This window comes from Tiliqua scincoides, chromosome 5, assembly GCF_035046505.1.
Source record: "Tiliqua scincoides isolate rTilSci1 chromosome 5, rTilSci1.hap2, whole genome shotgun sequence".
Classification (NCBI taxonomy): Eukaryota; Metazoa; Chordata; class Lepidosauria; order Squamata; family Scincidae; genus Tiliqua; species Tiliqua scincoides.
In genome coordinates this window covers 122915619-122934580 of record NC_089825.1, presented here as the reverse complement: position 1 = coordinate 122934580, position 18962 = coordinate 122915619, and the positions used below count along the sequence as shown (strand labels likewise).

The following is an 18962-nucleotide window of genomic DNA, read 5'->3' as shown; positions in this document are numbered from 1 at the left end:
TCTGCCTCACCTGCCTCCCCACCCACCCCACAGGTCTGCCCTGTGATGAACACAACATCAGATAGACTGGCTTGTGTTGCCACTAGTGGCTGGGGGGGGGGGGCAAGTGAGGCTAATATACATTATTTTATTCCTAATTTGTTTTGCTGTGTAAAGTGCTTTAAGAACTGGGAGGGGGAGAAATGGCAGGTAAGTATTCTTAACAATGTGTACGTGCAATGGGCGCTTCTGTTACTGACATTATGACTGTGTTGTTACTTCTGGGCTGCAGGCAAGAGGGCGTCTGACTCGGGCCCCCTCTTGCCCTCTCTGAAAGGAAGGCTGAGGGAAGAGGCGTCACCCGCTTGAGCGCAAACTTAGTCTCGCTTCGCGCGCGGGAGGTCTGTGCGCCTCGAGCGACGGTTTAACGGTCGCTCGCAGCACCTGTCATCTTCCTCTCAATGAACCAGCCCCTCCCCCACCGTCGAAGCGCGCGGTCCTGCGCGCCCAACCCGCACCCTCAATCCTGCCCCAGTAACAGCTGAGCGGAGGGGCTCCGCCCCTAGTAACGCAGAACCACCAATCACGCTCCGCCTCTGACGTTGTGCCCCAATCAAAGCCCGCTCGAAGTCGTCTACGAAGTCCCCATTTGACTCCTTTCACGGAGCAGATCCGTTCCAGCCAACCAGGATGCCGCTCTCCCTGAGTGCCCTCGCCCCGCTCCCCCAATCACAGCCCTCCTTTCTCATGCCCAAGAAATTTTCAGCCGCCTCTTTCTGTATGGTCGAACAGCATTTGGTCCCGCCCATCGGGGCTCGCACAGCCCAATCAACGGGGCCCTAGAGCCGGTGACTCCTTAGCACCTTTTCTTAGTGCGCGTGCGCCTCACTTCATTCAGCAATTCCCCCGCTGGCTCTTCACTGGGCGATTCTCGTATCCCTCTCTGCTCGTGCGCCCCCTCCCCGTGCGCGTGCGCATCAGTGGCATCGCCACAACGCCCTTACAGGCAGGCATGCGTGGAACATATAGCGCTCGTCCTTTGTGCGCATGCGCTAGTTCGGCGTCGGTTGCTGCTCCGGGGGGCCTGTCCTCTCAACGGCGCATGCGGTTTGCGTCGTGCTCGCGCCCTCTTTTCCTGCGCGTGCGCGTTTTCGCCTGTCACTCCCTTTCGCTTCTGCGCTTGCGCCCACGGGGCTCTCTCCTCGGTTCCGGTCTGGCTCCTGTCTTGGGCGCCATCTTGGATTTGGGGACAACTGGAGTGAGTGAGAGGGAGGGAGGGAGCAGGCGGAGGAGCCTGAGGAGGAGGGAGAGGAGAGGGGAGGGGGGGCCGGAGAGAGCCAGGCCCCCCATCCCCACAGCACTTCCCCCGCCCCAGTACAGAATAGTCTCTTCCCCACCGCAGGGCTCTCTGGTCTTAGAGGGTCTCCAGCTCCTGGAGGGTCACCCACCCCGCCCATCTAGCCCCCGTCCCCTCCCCCAAGGAAGGGAGCGCATTCTGCTCCATAGGCGCCTCCTGGGACCCCTCCCCTGACTGGAGGTCTCTCCTCGCCCACCCCCCTTCTCCATGTAGGGCCCCCTCCTCTGTAGGGACTGCAGCAGCCCTAGCCTGTCCCTGGGCCTCCTCCAGAGCCCTTCAGGCAGCCCCAGTCCCTGTAGATTGGCTTCTCCCAGCCCCCCCCATCCTCTCTCTCCCTTTCTTCCTCATGAAGAGACTCCATTGGAGAGCTCCTGGGAGGCTCCCCTTCCATCCTCGTGCAGGGATCCTCCAGCCCCTTCCTCTGAGCAGAGCCCCCCCCTCCGGGCACGTCTTCCCTTCTGCAGAGCCTTTCTTTCCCAGCTGAGAGGGAGCGAGGCTGGAGAGACCCTGGATGCCCAGCGTGCCTCCTGTCCAGAGGCCTTCCTCGCCCAAGGGAGCCAGTGACAATTGCCTCTGAACCCCTTCCTCGATTGGAGGAACTGGGAAGAGGAGGAGAAGGTCGGGGTGCACTCCCCACCCCAATATCCTGGAGCTGGAGGTGCAAGGGGAACAGTATCTAGGCAGCTGCCAAGACTCACAGGTGAGACCCGAGCACACCAATAAAGCAGGGTGGGATATTTGGGGGGGGAGGCTCTGGAACGGTATAAATGTTTGGGGTACACAGGTAAGCAGAGGGCATAACCCTGTTATGCAGCAATTCTACAGAAATCCATTTTTGGAATGTCTGCTGCTCCTTTTCCCCTCCCTGCCAGTGATTGTTCTCCTTCAGAATAAGTGCCATCCCTTCTGTCTTCTTCCCCCTCTCTAAAGGATTCAAGCAGTAGTGATGCAGCTTACCCTCTCCCTATCAAATCTCAGCCCCACTTCTGCTCTAGAAGACCCGGGAGTTCTTCCCTTTCCTTCCCCTGTCACAGCAACTCTTGTCCCCCTGGCCCTAACACCATCCTGCATGAGAATAGGTCCTGACTCCCATTCTTCCATTCCAAGCCCTTGTCACCTGCTTCTTTTCTGAGGCACTAAAGCTAGAAAGACAAGCACCTGTACCTCACTTCTGATCCATTAAACACCATGTTTCATTTTATTTGGAAACCAGTCAGAGCTCAGTTTACCCCACTGGCCCCTTCGCTTTTCCAGGCAACTCAGGGACCCTGGCTCTTCGTCCCCACTTCTCTCCGTCAGATCTTGGTGTCCAATTTTTATGACCTTAGTCATTCCTAAGACAAGAGCGTTTGGGAGGTTGGTGTTGGTGAGGGTTGAAAAACCAGTGAGGTTTTTTAAGAATTACTGTTCATTGGGGGTGGAATGTAAACATGGAGTCTGTCACCAGGAATTCACTTCAGGAAAGTGGTATGGATGTTCCTGGCTTGGGGTTTAAGGTTGGTGCTTTGTAATGCGGTGGGTTCTCAGTAGTTTGTTGGTACTGGGGGATGAGGAAGATGGTGAAACTGTATTTGTTGATTTTGCTAGAGGACCACACTGTTACTATGGGAGAGTGAGGTTTGACAGGATTACTTGGAAGGAAAGAGGGTGAAGTATGTGGGACATGTCTCTGGAATGGTTGGTCATGAAGGTCTCATGATGTTTAGTTTGATATCCTTGCTGCTGGGAAGATCCCTTTAGCAGTGGATTTGCTGGCCAGGTTGACCCAAATCAAAAGGGATCTTTCTACTAGCCTATCTTTCAAACCTGTTAATATTCTAAGCTGCACAAAAAGGGGAAAAGTGCCTGCCAAATTGCACAAGTAGCAAAATCCAATTTGGCATTCAACATGCATTGTCCCAAAAACCCAAGCTGGTTCATTTTCAGTAGTTTTAAGTGCCATATTCTGTTCTGAATATCATATTTGAGTTTTATTACAATTGGGCATTGCTTGTCACTGTATTAGGTGTTACAAAGAGGCTGTTAAATGGTATGTGTATGCAGAGAGGTGTGATAGCCATGCAGGCTACAGAATCTCCACCCCGAGTGCTAGAAGGCCCCCCTTGCAAGATGCTAAATATTTTCAAACATGAAAACTAGTAATGGGTCTGTTTTAATGAAAGTGTTTTTCAGCAGCCCAAACTTATTGTGTACATGTGGTATGTCAGAAGGTGAATGATAAAATTTTTATCAGGTGCTATTGGTGCAAAGCAAACAGTTTTCTAGGCCTCTACTTTTATTGATGGTATTCTCTGACCTGGATCGGGAATGGGATATGGGATGTTGTCTCCCTAGGAGGTTGCACACTGCTGCTGAACATGTCATCACAGGAACTGGAAAGGAATCCAAGAATGGGTCTTTCTCTTTTGGTGTGCTCCCAACAGTGTTCCTCTTGGCTTGAAAGGTTCCCCCGAAGCCTTCTGGGCAACCTGTATGTCATGCATCTGCCAAGGAAGAGTAAGTGTCCTTGTGAGCCATGTTGCTTTGGGGGCTCTTGCATCTGTTGTCTGGCCCTATCCTAACACCTGCTTGTGTTGTTAGACAAGATGAGGCACACTGTCTACTTCGTTGCTTTTTGGCAAAACATGGTGTGCACAGTTTACATGAAGACACTTCTGAATTGTGCAGCCACTGAGAGAATGGAGCATGGAGGTTTTTCTTTTTAATGATCATGCTGGTCTGTGATAGCTTGTTCTGGCATTTAAGCCTCCTGGGTCTCACTTGTGGCCAGTAATTGTCTTTTCTCTGAAATTTATTTAGTGCTCTTGCAAATAAAGTCACTAGCCCATTTGTTCACGTAAAGGAATGGAAAGAACAAACTCTGTTCCAGTTTTACTAACTCTGGGTCCTTGGAGATGATTCTTACCATAGGCAAGTGAATATTTACAAGCCTGGTTCTGCATATGTACTGCAAGTATTTTTTTTTTTAAGCGCATCTAGTGTCCCCCACCCCCTGCTGGACTTCTTGTATCCCCTTTGCGACTATAGGAGCAAGCTTCTCTTGTCAACACTTTGGAACTAAATCTGGAGCCTTTTTTGAATGACTTCGTAATGAGGGAGCCTTTCTTTTTCCCTCTCCAAGTTAGAAAAGCAGTCAAGGTGTTGTGGCATGTTTCTTTACCAAGGAGGTTAACAAGAAATAAAGGTATCTTTCCCAGTTAGCCCAGACAGAAGACTTACAGAGAGGAAAAGGATGCTGTTGCTACGTTTGTGGCTGCTAGTTCTGTGTTTAAAACCCATCTCTATGGGGTACATCTTGCCACAGTTGCTATAAGCTGGAAAATGGTGATATTGTTTGGCCAGAAGTATTTGGCAGCCTAGAGTTTTCCTCTTTGATTTCATTATTTCCTTGAATAGCTTCAGACATTGGAGCAAGTAGATGGGTGAGTGACTCAGGCTTCCACCATAATGTCTGAAAAGGGGTCTTGTGGAAACTCAATATGTGACTGCAGTTTCACCCCCTCCCCCTATTTTTAAAAGTCCCTTTTTAAACATTATGAAGGGTGAAAAGTGGAAGCACTTTCTGTAATGTCGGAAAGTGCTCTTGATTTCTCCTTTGTGTGTTTCAAACACATGTGACAGGGCATACAAAACATAACTCTTCTTTCAAGGCTACACAAATAAAGCATTTCCCTGGCTGTTGAAGGGCATTTATTAGCATCAGGAAGATCTCAGCTTTCCCTTCCCAAAATAGTTTTCTAATGGTTGCAGCAAAATCTCTGAAAATGACTGCAGTGTGTTCCCAATGCATTGTTTTCTGTAATGCTATTGTGGTCGAACAGGTAACTCAGTAAGCACTGTCTTCTAAGGTGGGAGAGCTTGGGACTCAGAAGAGAGACCCAGATCAGTGCTTCCTAGAGTCTCTTTAGAAGGGGGGAGGCAAGTACAAAGATACTTCAGAATATTTAGGAAAGAGTTATCAAGGTGGAAGAGGGAGGATGTATAGGAAGAGACAAGTAAGTAAGGAGGAAGAGGAGCAAGGTCTAAAGAAAAAACTCTGCAGTATCCCATGACTTTGTAAATTCACTGATCACAGGGCATGTTCTGAAGGTCCACAATGAAGCAGCTTTGCTGAAGCTAAGCAGGACTGTGTCTTGTCAGGGCTTGGATGGGAGACCTTGTGTGTCCAGCTTGAGCTCCATGATGGAAGAAATATGTAAAGTAGTAAGTGTATACCGAATTTTCATAAATATCCTTATACATGTATATAAGTATAGAAATTTCCATCTTAACCATCTAATTTGTTTGTAGTTTTTTAAAATTAAGTTTCTATCCCTCTTGAAAAACAAAGTTTTGTCCCATATTTAAAAGGGGCCAGTGACAATGGATGGCTGAGTAGGCTTTTCAGTATTTTGGGAATGGGATTTTAATGCCCTACCCAGTATTCTATCAAAAGGAACTTACAAATAGACTATGTATGAAAATGTTAGAGGCCTGGCAGATGAGAAAAGGATTTCATGCGGAAAGGGCAGGGAATTGCAGCAGCACCCTTCTTGAGTATGTTCAACAGCCATGTCTAGGGTGCCTTTTTTTTCCAGGGCATTTCATTACTCAGTGGTGGTATCTGGAAAGGAGCTATTTACTAAAATGTATGGAGCCTTCCCCCCCCTTGCAAAAAACAACCCCCAGTATCTTGACTGCTCGTACTTGCGAAAGATGGTGGATAATGTGTAGAAACTGGGACCAATCCCAGCAGAGCTTTCTTGCTCCTCTAGCACAAATGCTTTTAGTTAGTGTATATTAGACTTTAAAGATCATGTATTACTTTTGTGTTAATTTGGAGTATTTTGCATATTGATTTAATTGCCTAGTGCTGGTGTGCAAATGGCATAGAACAGGGGTCTGCATACTTTTCAGGACGAAGGCCACATCATATATTATACACTTTCGTGGACCAAAAAGAATTGGGTTTATGAATGAATGAATGAAATTTAAATGAATGAATAAGTTTTGCTTGGATCTTTTTTGTAATCGGCATGATTCAGAACAAAAGAGAAATGTGACAACTATAAAGAAACAATGGTGTGCTTAAACTGAAATAATATACAGGTATAATGAGTAAAAATGCCAAGCATTAGCAAATGCTCTGACCAAAAAAAAAAACAAATTTTTGCAAGCCAGATAAAATCTTGTGGTGGGCTGGATGTGGCTGCCAGGCTGTAGGTTGGAGACCTCTGATAAAAAGCCATCTCCATTCAGCTGCCCTGACCTTAGCAGCAGTAGACTTGAATGCTCCAGAAAGATGATTTGGGGAAGTGCTTTCTAAGAAGTGTAATAACTCGCAGGATTTAGGCTCTAACTATGGGTGGGCAAGCTTCAGGCTTTCAGCATCTTCTTTGTTTTGTACTAGAATCCCAAGGTCTGTCAGCCACAACCAGATACAAGATAGTGCTTCAGCAGGACAGATTAACTCTTAGGCTCATAGGGCCTTTGATTCGAAGTGCTCAGCCCAGGTATTCTCTGTACCTGAGCTAAATTAATAATACCACTTCTTAGCATTTGTATAGTGTTTTCTGAGTGTGTAAAATACTTTGCATGTATTATGTTGGTGTTGTCCTTACAGCAGCCCTGTATGGTAAGTATAATTACCCCCTTGTTGCAGCTGGGGCTGAGGGGGCGTGGCTTGGCCAAGGCCAGTAGTGAGTTCGTGGCAGACGAGCTTTGAACTGGGTGAGTCCTGATTCACAGTTCCGTCTCTTAGCCGCAAATCTTTATCAGTTCTGTAGTCCTTTCACACAAAAACCTGCTCCTGATTTTCTTCCAAGCTTTCTTCATTTCAACAGTCTATATTAGAAGGGAAAAAAAACCTTTTTGCTCTTACTGTTAAAAAAAATCAGGATTCGAAAGAGCATCCTGCAAATCACCCACAGATCTATCAGTAAATTATAATCTTCCTTTTGCCATCCTGATGGCAGCTCTCTCCTGATTCTCCATTTTTAGCATGTTGCTGAGTTCATTGCCAGTTCTTGTTGGGTGAGAGAGCCTTTTCTAGTTTTGCACTGCACCATTTGCAGTGATGCAGTTTTAGGCTGCAGGATTTTTCTGTGTGTGAGCATTAGTTCCAAATGCCATTTCTGTGGGCTTTTTATATATTGTACTTCATCTCCTTGCATCAGGTGTGAAATGTCACAACCAAAATCAAGAGCCTGCCCAAGTTCTGCACACGTCAGTGCAGTAGAGTGTCAATTGTTGCAGGCTGAGTCCAGCCAGACGCCTTCCCGTTAGCATTGCCACTGCTAGGCTGGCCTTGTGGTTGCCTTTTTGCTTGGGATTGTTCCCTGGGAAGCTGCTGAACAATGCAAGGATTTCCTCTTGCTGACATGGCCTGCCTGCACTCCCTTGATTTCCTTGTTTTTGTGTTCATTGCTTGGGTGGAGGAGGGGAGTCAGTCCAGCAACCCTTGCCTGTCCTGGAGGGTGAAGAGGAGGGGCCCAAGTAGCTTGTTTCAGCAAACAGAGTTTACATGCAAGTTGGTGACTCCTTGAAATGAAATAGCCCGATTCCTTATATTTCTTAGGCTTTCCTGAATCAGTTTGACTATGAATGAAGCCCTGATGCGCCGCCCCTCCCCCACAAGGTTCCAATCCGTGTTACTTCTGCATGCAGAATGGCCCATAATAACTGTTCATACAACTCATGGACTACATGGACCAGGTGTGCAATCTGCAGAGGTTGCAGCCTGGACATGGTGGAAATGGATCAAGGAAACTCTCTGTGGGCTGACTGTAGGCTGCAGAAGTTTTTGCTGAAATAAATTGTTTAGTTGTTAAAGTGCTATAAGACCCTTTGTGTTTGCTGCAACAGTCTAACACAGTGATCTCTCTGGAAGTTGTCTGTGGAATGTTTTCCAGGCATTCTTGTTGCCTACTATAGTGCACAGCCAAGAGTATGGGAAGCTGGCTTCCGGGCAACCATGAATTCTTGTTTTCCATGCTGTCAGCTTTGCTCTGGGTCTTGTGAGAAACAAGATGATGACCACCTGAGTGTAACTAGAAATTCACTCGTTCCCTACCTGCCTGGGACCCCTTAAGACCTGTGTGCCTTAATATGGAGTGAAGCCCAGGCCAGGGAACTGTTGAAGGTCTATCAATGGCCCGTGAAATTTTTTTTGTAACTTTATTAGTATTATTAAATGGTCAGTTGCTTTGAGTGCCTTGGCAGAAAGGCAGGATGGAAATGCAGTAAATAAGTGTTCACTATGGAGGAGAAAGATAGCATAGGACTTTATTCCTGTAGCAGTTCCCTAGTTGTGAGGTGTCAGGGACAATCACCTGGTATCCATGGGCCAGGATAGGACCAGCATGTCATCCACCTCACTCTCCACTCTTCAGTGCCAGCCTTCGGACTGCAGCTTGTCCTGAGTATGAATGTCAACCATGTGCAAACACGTGCCCCAGCTCGGCGATCGCTCCCAGGCCCCTTGAGGTGGTCCTGAGCTGAAGAGAAGAGTGCTGCCTCCCAGGTGAAGACTTTCTCTTTGTTACCCCTTAGAAGTTTCTGCCTGTCGCTTTCTGTGGTATATGGCTCTCACTACAGGACGCTTGTGGTAGCACTACACTTACTGTGTAACTTCTACCTCAGCTCATAAATTGTTTATCTAGGTCAGGAGTCTCCAAACCCCAGCCCAGGGGTCAGATGTGGCCTGCAGCAAGCCTCTTTCCGGCCCGTGGCCAACCTCTTGTCCCTTGAAAGCCTCTGGCCCACTCAACTGAACATGACCAGAACGGTGCTCTGATTGTGTCTGGAGGGTGTTCAGAGGGCCAGAGAGGTTGAATGAATGAGTCTATTCATTCATTTATTCACTCATCTAAGTTCCATCTCTAATTTATTTATTTAAATTTTATATTTAAATTTTTTTCTGGCCCTCAACACCATGCCAGATATTTGATGCGCCCCTCTGGCCAAAAAGTTTGGAGACCCCTGACCTAGGTCCCTGGCTCAAAGACTTTAAAGGATTAAACTAAAAAATACTAACTTTTGAATATGGGGGGAGGGGTACTGATCAGGGCTGTTCCCACCTGACCCAGGTGCACATATGCCAAGGTGGTTGTCAGGGTCCCCCTGACTTACCTGGGGGAACCCTGGAGGGGACAGGCTTGTAGGGTGAGAGGGTGGCTCAAGGCAAGGAGGAGACAGGCCAGCTGCAAGAGGAGTACTGACCTGGAGAGCCAGGGGAGGGAGGAGGGCGGCTCCAGCCTTGTAGCTATCACAAGCAGGGAGGGGCGGGGCCGGGAGAGGCCAGTCAGCCTTTTAACCCTCCCATGGAGGAAGGGGCTGGTCATGAGCATAAAGCCCAGCTGGGCCAAGGATGAAGGCAGTCTGGGTCAGGCAGCTGGGGGGAGCAGAACCCAGCCTACCTATGAACCAAGATTGGCTGGGAGCCAAAAAGCCCAAGCAGCTGGGGGAGAAGGGCCCAGGTGATGCAACCCCTTTTCCCCCACACTCTTAACTGAGACTCCAGTGGCAGGGTCGTTGCTCCGGGAGGCAGAACCTCCAGTGCCGCGCTGCTGCCTTTCACAAATACGAGGGTCCCCCTCAAGCCAGAACCCCACAGTGGTCTTTGTCTTTTCTCTTTCCAGGCTGTCTGTCAGAAGGCATTTGTTTGGTATTCCTATGAAATATATTACTGCACGGTGTCCTGAGCAGCCAAGTTAGCACTGGCATAGAATGAGATGACTGAGGCAGCTGTCTGCGAGAGTATACAGCTTTAAGTATCTCTGTGAAAAGTATTGAGGAGGCGTAATGATCTAGTGCCATACTGTCCGTACTTCTAAGGACAGGGCTACAAAGTCCACTTCCCTTTATAAGAGGTGTCAGACTCAGTGGTGTCCTGTGCAGGTGTTTCAGAACTCTTCTTTGCTGTCTTTTCCCCTGATTTCCTTTCATCCCTCATGGTGCACCGCCTCCATGTACTGTAGGAGCAGCTGTCAAGGAAGGCAGCAGAGGTCACAAAGGCAATGTGGAAAGGGTTTGACATGGCAGCTTAACAAATTGGCAGTAGTTGCCATACACACTTCTTGGAAAAGGAGTTTGAATTTGCCTGTTTCTCTTTCCCACAAGTACTGAAGATAAAGCAGGTTTGGTCAGCCAAAGTCGCTATCTGTGAGAACGTGTCCACTGTACATGCAGATCACTGCAGGGCGAAGGTGGCATTTAGCCTGCAAACCTGTGTGAATGAAACCTGTTCCACAATTAGAAGAAAATGCTGATCAGGAACCATAAACTCAACATTTAGCAAGCAGACAGGGAAGGTGCATTGGTTAGGAAAGCAAGCTTATGTCTGCCCCAAGCTGGAATGTCTTAAGCTTTTGTAATGGAGAGGAGGTTTGGACACTTGCATTTTTGTGGGAGGCTCTAGAGACTCTGTACCTTCCTTTCTGATTTCCGGGTGATTAACATTTATATAGTACCTTGGAGGGTTCAAAGGTTTCACATCCTTACAACAGCCCTGTGAGATAGGTATTATCTTCATATTCCAAATAGGTTGCTGACAGAGAGAGCCTTGTCTGAGGCCAGCTAATAAGTTCATAATAAAGGTAAGATTTGAACCAGGGACTTCCTGATTCATAGCTCTTAGCTGCCACACTACACTGGCTCTCAGTTGTAATCCAGGCACACACATGGCACCTTACAGCGTGAGTAGGAGAAAAATGTACTTTCTGTTTCTCTCTGGAGCTTTGCCCCAATTGGTGGCATTGGTGCTCTTTCCAGCACACACAACTGCATCCTACATTGGTGACCATCCCGCAGTGTCTTTCTGATCTCTGAGTTGGGTTCTCTAGGAGGAGAGTGTTGTCTTACAGTGACAGGGTGTTGGGTGTGACTATGAGAAGGCCTCCAGCTTCTTTAGGAGGGGTTTTGCTTTGTCAATTCACTAACATCTGTTCCCCACCATAGGAGAAGAGCAAAGGTAAGGCCCAGCCCCCTCTACGGCCGCCATGCCGTCTAATGCCCGGGCTGGCAGCCTGAAGGACCCTGAGGTGGCTGAATTGTTCTTCAAGGATGACCCTGAGAAGCTCTTCGTTGACCTCCGGGAGATCGGCCATGGCAGCTTTGGAGCAGTCTACTTTGTGAGTGATGAGAGAGTGGAGCAGACACAGCTGTAATGTACACATCTCACCAAGTTCATTTAAAGTAACTCCTCAACTGATACTTATCAGAGTCCCATTGCTCCTGTCCCTTAACCTCACTCTTCTCTGCTGTCCCCATAGGGAAAGGACAGGTTTCATGTCATTCACACTGAATCTCTGATCTTCACCTGTGGGCAGCTCTGTTCTATTACAACTGCTATCCTTAAAGAAATGACTGTACCCTTTGACTTGTACATCTTTTAGGCACCAAAGCAAATCACCATGCAGTGGTGTTCCTGGGGGGGTCAAGTGAGGCAAATGCCCCAGGGTGCCACACCTCTGGGGATGGTGCCACCTTCCTCGCTGCTCCCCACTACTTACTTCCGGTTACTATGTTTTTTGGCCTTCCTGAGGCCTCAGAAGGGCTTCAGAGGATCAGGGAGGCAGCATGCTTCCTTCCCAGCTCTCCAAAGGCCCCCAGATGGGGGAGCAACACTTGGTGGTGGGGGGGCAGCACCCTGCAGTCCTGGCCCCGAGTGACACATGGGCTAGGATTGCATTGGCATTTATCCTTCTGCTCGATTAGCTCTGAATCTAGCTATGACTGTCAGTTTCTTTGCTCTTTGACTTATTCTCTGTTCCTTCTGTAGGCTCGAGACATACGCAACAATGAAGTGGTGGCCATCAAGAAGATGTCCTATAGTGGGAAGCAGTCTAATGAGGTTTGCACTTCCTCACTTTCTTGGGATATTGGAATCCTCCCATTGCTCCAGGCCTATTCAAGTGAACTCAAGTGGTCCAATTTCCCAGGCTTCTATACCAGCTAGAGGCCCACTGGTTCCACTGGACCCAAAGTCCTGTTCCCTGCCTTTGTGCCGCTTGAGATGCAGGATTTTTCTTGTTCAGCCACTCTTTGTGTGTCTTTCAGAAATGGCAGGACATTATCAAGGAGGTAAAGTTTCTGCAAAAGCTGCGGCATCCAAACACCATAGAGTACAAGGGCTGTTATCTGCGGGAACATACAGCATGGGTAAGATGAGACAGGAAGCTGCTGACACTGTTCATTTGGGGCAAAGCACTCCAAGCAGATTTTCTGATTCTAGAATTATGGGGGAATTTAGGGTTTGACAAGGTGGATTGTCTAAGGGAAACTGATTTGGGGAGGAGGAGACAGACTGCAAAGATCTTGTTGGTGGTGAGTTATCTTGCCCAAATTAATGAACAGGGCAAGGCTTATATAAGTGCAGATGAGAAAGGGCATCCTGTAATTAATGCATAATAATTCTGTAGGACTCATTGTCACAATACGTAGTGGCAGTGGCTGTTGACTTAGATTGACTAACCCCTTTTTAAAGCAAATTCTTGAAGGAGGATCAGTTTCTGAATGGCCTTAACCTTCATGCCATCTTTTTGGATGGGAAGCATCTTGGGAAGAAGGATGGTGGACTAGATGGATCCTTCAGTTCTGGGGGGGGGGGTCTGTTCAGGGCTAGCTACTCTTTGCTAACTGTCCTCTCTGTCTTTTTACCCCATTAGCTTGTGATGGAATATTGCTTAGGCTCAGCCTCAGACTTGCTGGAAGGTGAGTTCTGCAGATCACATGAGATGGGTAGATATTCTGCATCCCTTTTCGAATGCACTTGTAATACTTTCTTCTTCCTCCTTTCTTAGTGCACAAGAAACCGCTGCAGGAAGTAGAGATTGCAGCTATAACGCATGGTGCCCTTCAGGGGCTTGCATACCTGCATTCGCACAACATGATCCACAGGTGAGATGAGCAAGCCTGTCTTGCTCTTTCAGGCACAATGCACAGAAGTGTGGCGGACAGGAGGAGCACAGTCGCTGCTGTTCCTTATTAGCCTTTCCAATATAAAACCAGTCGATGTACTACTCTAGCTACCAGTGGAAAGCATGTAGGCTAGTGTTTCTCAACCAGTGGTACAGGTATCACCAGTGGTACTTGAGGTGGTGCCTGGTGGTGCTTGCGGGACACCTGCCACCCGGCATCTAGGAATGTGACAACAAACGGCAGTACGAGGCTATAAAACATGCTTTTCTGCACTCAGAAAAGTCCTCTTATCCACCATGAGCCTCTTACTGGCATTTGTCGCATCTCATCTGGCCTCCAAACCCAGATGTAAGCTGGCGATGATGCTATTGCCAGGTACTTCCAGTGGTACTTCAAATGGGTGGGCCATGTGAAGTGGCACAGTGAAGGACAAACACTGATGTAGGTCTTTCAGCACAGAGGTGCCAGAGATAGATAACACTTGGTCACCTGATTGCTCATACATAAAAGTTTACACTTGGACTGAGTGCAAATTAGACAGCAACTTGGAACATTACATAGTGCGTAATCATAGTCAAGCTACAGTCGCACCATACAGTCTTTACTGTCCTTACTGCTCTGTGTCCATTAAGGATTATGGTCAGTGACAGCTTTCAGTTCAATACTGGCAGTTCAGATTAGCTGTCTGTGACTTTAGTCACTGTCATCCCCATCTCTGTGCATTCTACATCTCCCATCATTATTCTGAATCTTCTTTACCATGCTCGGGACATGATTCACAGAGGGAATGGTACAGCCCACAGTACCTTGTTTTCTGGACTTTGAGCAGTCCAACCCCTTAATCCACAAATGTGCAGTTTCCTATGCACATAGCTGTCACTGGGACTATGTTCTACATTTTGTCTAGCTTTTCATGTGCCGCCTCCTTGGCTGCCCTATCTTCCATTCTCAAACGTCCATATGCAGTTTTTAACAGTTGACCTGTCTTCTGTAGAGATGTGAAGGCTGGGAATATCCTGCTGACTGAGCCAGGACAAGTGAAGCTGGGGGACTTTGGCTCTGCCTCCATCATTGCTCCTGCTAACTCTTTCGTGGGCACCCCGTACTGGTGAGTTGGTAGAGCCAGGAGATAGGCAGGAAGGTCCATGGCAAGGTCATTTGACTTTCTAGCCACAGATCTGGGATTATGAGCAGTTATAATGTAGGTGGGGGGGGTGGATTGAGGTTATGTCATTAGGGCCTGAGAGAGAGGAAAGGTGATTGGGTTCTTTGGAGGGAAGAGCTATGGATACTTGCTTGGAAAACCAGGTAATACTGATGGGGAGGTATAGGATGTCTGTAATTAAAGGGTTGGAGAATACAGATCCTTCTGGGCCATGAATCATAAACTTGTAACATTTTGCACTAAATTCTCTTTCCAGGATGGCTCCTGAGGTGATCCTAGCCATGGATGAGGGCCAATATGATGGCAAGGTGGATGTCTGGTCCCTTGGCATCACGTGCATTGAACTTGGTATGGGATACGGCATGGGGGCAGACACTGCATCATGCTTCAAGAGCTGCATTGCCCTGGGTTGTGGGGAGGGGGAGGATGATTCTCTGGAGGAAGTGAATGCTGAGGCTGACCTCAGTTTTCCTATGTCCTCTTAGCGGAGCGCAAACCACCCCTGTTTAATATGAATGCAATGAGTGCCTTATACCACATCGCTCAGAATGACTCTCCACTGCTCCAATCCAGTCACTGGTAAGGGACACCTCAGCAACTGACGTTTATAATAGGGTAGACATTTAGTGAACTTGGAATAAGAATCAATTAATTTCAGGGTGGGACTTATGAGTGGGGGGTGGCTTGGGAAGGAGATGAAACTCTTGGACTTCACTTCCTTGCTTCCCTCAGGTCTGAATATTTCCGAAACTTTGTGGATTCGTGCCTGCAGAAGATTCCCCAGGACCGCCCAACTTCTGATGTGCTGCTCAAGGTACTGTCCGACTGCATCCCTACTCTTCTGACCAATCCATGTAGTGTGCCACCCTGACTGTGGGTGGTGTGTTTGTGGGACAAGGAGCATAAGATGGAATCTGGTTTTTATTAGAAAAGGGTTTTGAAGGGAAAACACGTACCAGTAGTTGCTGAAATATGAACTTAGCTAGGGAAACCAAAAAGACAACTTAAGATCTGTCTTGTATATAACTCAGTTCAACATCATTCCCTGAGGAACAGCTATAAATCATGTATCTTCCTTTGTTAAAAACTCCCCTGCCTCCGTGGCATCAGTTTTGGTTAAATTGTAACTCTTGAGCCCACCAAAGTACATGCAGTTCCTCTAGTTTCGCATCCCAGATTGGCCAGATTATACAGCCCAAGAACAAGACTCCTTCATGAGACAGGACTAGTCCAGTGGCAAATTATCTGTGGATCTGTGAATTAGTTGGAGCAACTGTATACCCAACTTCCTACTTTTTCTTTTTGTGGCTCTATAGCATCGCTTCCTTTTGAGGGAGCGACCTCAAACAGTTATCATGGACTTGATTCAGCGAACTAAGGATGCTGTAAGGGAGCTGGACAATCTACAGTACCGCAAGATGAAGAAGATTCTCTTCCAGGAGGCCCAGAATGGCCCAAATGCGGAGGCAGCAGAAGAGGAGGAGGTTAGGACTTCCATCTTGTTATACAATGTCATGCTGTTTTGTGGGTCAGCTCCCTCTGTGCACCATCCCAGTGGCAGCGGCCATCTCTTGCTCCCTCTGTGTCCCTGCAGGAGGTGGAGCAGTTTCTCCATCGGACAGGCACCATCAACAGCATGGAGAGCAGTCATTCGGTGCCCAGCATGTCCATCAGTGCCAGTAGCCAGAGCAGTAGTGTCAATAGCCTTGCAGATGCCTCAGATGATGATGATGGGGCTGAGATTGCCATGATGCAGGAAGGCGAGCATACGGTCACCTCCAACAGCTCTGTCATCCATCGTCTCCCGGTATGGAATTTGTGTGCTTCAGCAGGATGGTTCTTGGAAGTGAGGCTGCCTGTTTTTGTCAGAGTTCATGTTCAGAAGGAACATGAAGCTTGATGCCAAATGTAGCAGGGGTCCGGATTACTGCACTGATCCATTTAGGGAGTGGGAATACCTTCTAGCAACAGATTGGGTAGGCTGCCTGGACGTCCTGCAACTCTTCCAGATCCTGGTTTAAAGTCTGTAGATGATAGTATAGGAGACAGCATTAAAGATGGGAGTCCTCAGCAGATCCTGTCAGGGTGAGCTCATTGGGGGTGAAATCCACCTCTGAATTTGAATTGGCACCCAAAAAAAGTCTGGGAGCCCTGGCCTCGTTGATTATAGCAGGGGAGTGGCAGAAGATGCTCTTGGGGCTGACGGAAGGTGGAGAGAGAGAGAGAGGCTGAAAATCAAATAATTTAGATCCAGAGGGTCTTCCTGTCCAGCATGCTGCCCTTTGGGCAGAATATCGTGTGGCCAAAACATTCTTGGTAACAGGCTTTGAACTGAGGCTGCTTGCATCATATTATGTTGTTATGCTTAGTTTTTTTCTACCACCATCACTTTATAAAAAGTTTCAGACTACAGGAAAGTTGATTTAATTGCTACTGCCTCTGTTCTCATTTGTTACTGTGATTGTTTCCCTGTTGTTTTTCCATTGACAATGCTTTTTAAGTATTTGCAAACTACCAGTGTCTTCCTTTCTCCCACCACTTTGAATTTTTCTGCCTAAGATTAAACATGGCCTGACTTACCAACTGTCTTAGTAGTTGTCCTATGACTACTTTTGTAGTCTGTCCATTGCATCTTGTTGTGATGGCCAGAACTTAAACACAGTACTCCAAATAAAACCTTAGTCAGTGTATTATCCGTAACCGTCGTATTCATGTCCTGAATCTGGGAGAACATTCATTTTTAGTGTGCCTTCTGACACAGCAATGACTTTTTTGGGGGGTCACATCATCATGCTTATTGGTTCATGTTAGTATTCCTAACATAACCCTCCAAATCAGTGGTTCTCAAACTGGTTGGTCATGATGCACCAGGGGATCTGGAAGAGGGCCATTTCCCCTTAAGGTGAGTGACCCAAAAATGAGTGCCCCAATGGCACTGCAGCAATTGGGCACCACCAGGAGCAAAAGGCTTTTACATGAACCTGGGGGCTCACGCTGGCCTCTGGCAGGATGCAGGAGGAGGCTCGTTGCCCCCTCTGCAAGCCTTCCAGCTGCTACAAATAAGTCTGAACAGTGGTCGGATCTATTTGCAGCAGTGGGGAAGCCCCTCAGAAGGGGCCACGAGTCCTCCTGCCCCCTGCCAGAGGCCAGTATGACCCCCTCCCCCGTAAATTTAAAAGCCTTTTGCTCCTGGTGGCGCCTGATCATTGCAGCCCCCTGCCCCCACAAGCAGTTGCCAGGTTCCCAACTCTCCCGTAGGATTTTGGGAACCACTGCCCTAGATCATTCCTGGAGTCGCTGTTGCTCAACCAGTTGGTTTCCCCATCACATATGTAACTCTTGAGACTGAAAAAGGAGGTAGGATCCAAGATTTGTCACATCTCATATACTTTTGTGCCTTCCAGGGCCATGACAATCTGTATGATGATCCCTATCAGCCTGAGATGGAGCCCCAGAGCTCATCGTCAGCTGCCCGACGCCGTGCCTACTGCCGTAACCGAGACCACTTTGCCACCATTCGTACCGCTTCCCTGGTGAGTAGAGTCATACTGGAACAAAGTTCAGTCATCTTATTGTTCTAACCCAACCTTTTTCTTCTATGGGGGTTTCAGGAACTTCAGGGTTTAGGGAACTAGCTTCTGAGTGATAGGTGTTGCTACACTTGAACCTGCCCTTTCCCTACATGGGAAGGAATTGCTGCATTTTGGCTGCTGATCTGGGGTTGACTGGAAACTGTGAGTCCATCAAAGGAATTCAGTGGAGTGCACTTGTGCAGTAAGTACTAGGGAAAAGTTAAGACTGGGTGGACTATTAAGGGTTTGTAATGCAGAGTCTTTAGCCAACAATGGTCCATTTAGAAAAGAGGTAGCCAGATGATCTGTTGTTAGATTTTATACCTAGCACTGTTCTTAGCTGAACGTTTTGGGGTCTCATCCAGCAAGACATTTATTTGGTTGTAGACAAGATTGAGGGATCAAGCAAGGGAAATGCAGAAGGCATAGAAGTCCAAGGCTCTTGTCTTTTAATGCATGTTGGGCACTTCTCCAGCCTGGTTCATACCCAAGGGAAGCTCAAAACTTTCCTTGGAAAATGAAAGCTGTGTTTCTCAGTAGCACTGCTCCCAATTAAAACTCATGTAATTAATTGGCTTAATTGATTAATACTTTTGCATATGAACCAAACAGTAGTTCGGGAGAAGAAAGCACTTTCAGCTGTTTGCCAACTTGTGTTGGCAGCAAGCATCTCAAAAATGGAATTCCATTTGGAGTGAGAGAGGAGAGGAATGCTGCTACCAAGGTGGTGCCTGCCAACACTAATCTTCATAAGTACCTGTAGGAAAAGTAACATTTTTAATGTTTTCTGCCTAATTAATCAAAGGTGCCGCTTGAGTAGTTAAAAGGTTTTTAACATTTGCAGCCCCTAATATTCAGGATACCTGGTTTTGCCATGTGCAGCTCCAAACAGGCCATTGAAGCTGCACAGGAAAGGTGTGTGCCAGCCTTTTCTCTCTCCTCGCAGGGTACTTATCTAATTTGATGGTATACATATGAATTGGGATTAAAA

At 47.6% G+C, this 18962-nt stretch overlaps 1 protein-coding gene across 4 annotated transcripts in view; it reads left to right on the top strand.

The window, feature by feature from the left end:
• The first annotated feature begins 1231 nt into the window (after window positions 1-1231).
• Window positions 1232-18962, top strand: part of TAOK2 (TAO kinase 2) — a 36986-nt gene continuing 19255 nt past the window's right edge. For 2 of the 4 annotated variants that reach the window (XM_066631258.1, XM_066631255.1), the window contains exons 1-13: window positions 1232-2036; window positions 11273-11445; window positions 12096-12167; window positions 12374-12475; window positions 12982-13027; window positions 13117-13213; window positions 14229-14342; window positions 14656-14747; window positions 14885-14978; window positions 15132-15213; window positions 15716-15883; window positions 15994-16206; window positions 17804-17932. In XM_066631258.1, the coding sequence (XP_066487355.1) occupies window positions 11314-11445; window positions 12096-12167; window positions 12374-12475; window positions 12982-13027; window positions 13117-13213; window positions 14229-14342; window positions 14656-14747; window positions 14885-14978; window positions 15132-15213; window positions 15716-15883; window positions 15994-16206; window positions 17804-17932 (1341 nt within the window). In that variant the 5' untranslated portion in view covers window positions 1232-2036; window positions 11273-11313. Of the gene's footprint in view, window positions 2037-3759; window positions 3833-8706; window positions 8838-11272; window positions 11446-12095; window positions 12168-12373; window positions 12476-12981; window positions 13028-13116; window positions 13214-14228; window positions 14343-14655; window positions 14748-14884; window positions 14979-15131; window positions 15214-15715; window positions 15884-15993; window positions 16207-17803; window positions 17933-18962 lie in introns of all 4 variants that reach the window. The other 2 variants (XM_066631256.1, XM_066631257.1) reach the window with 2 other exon arrangements.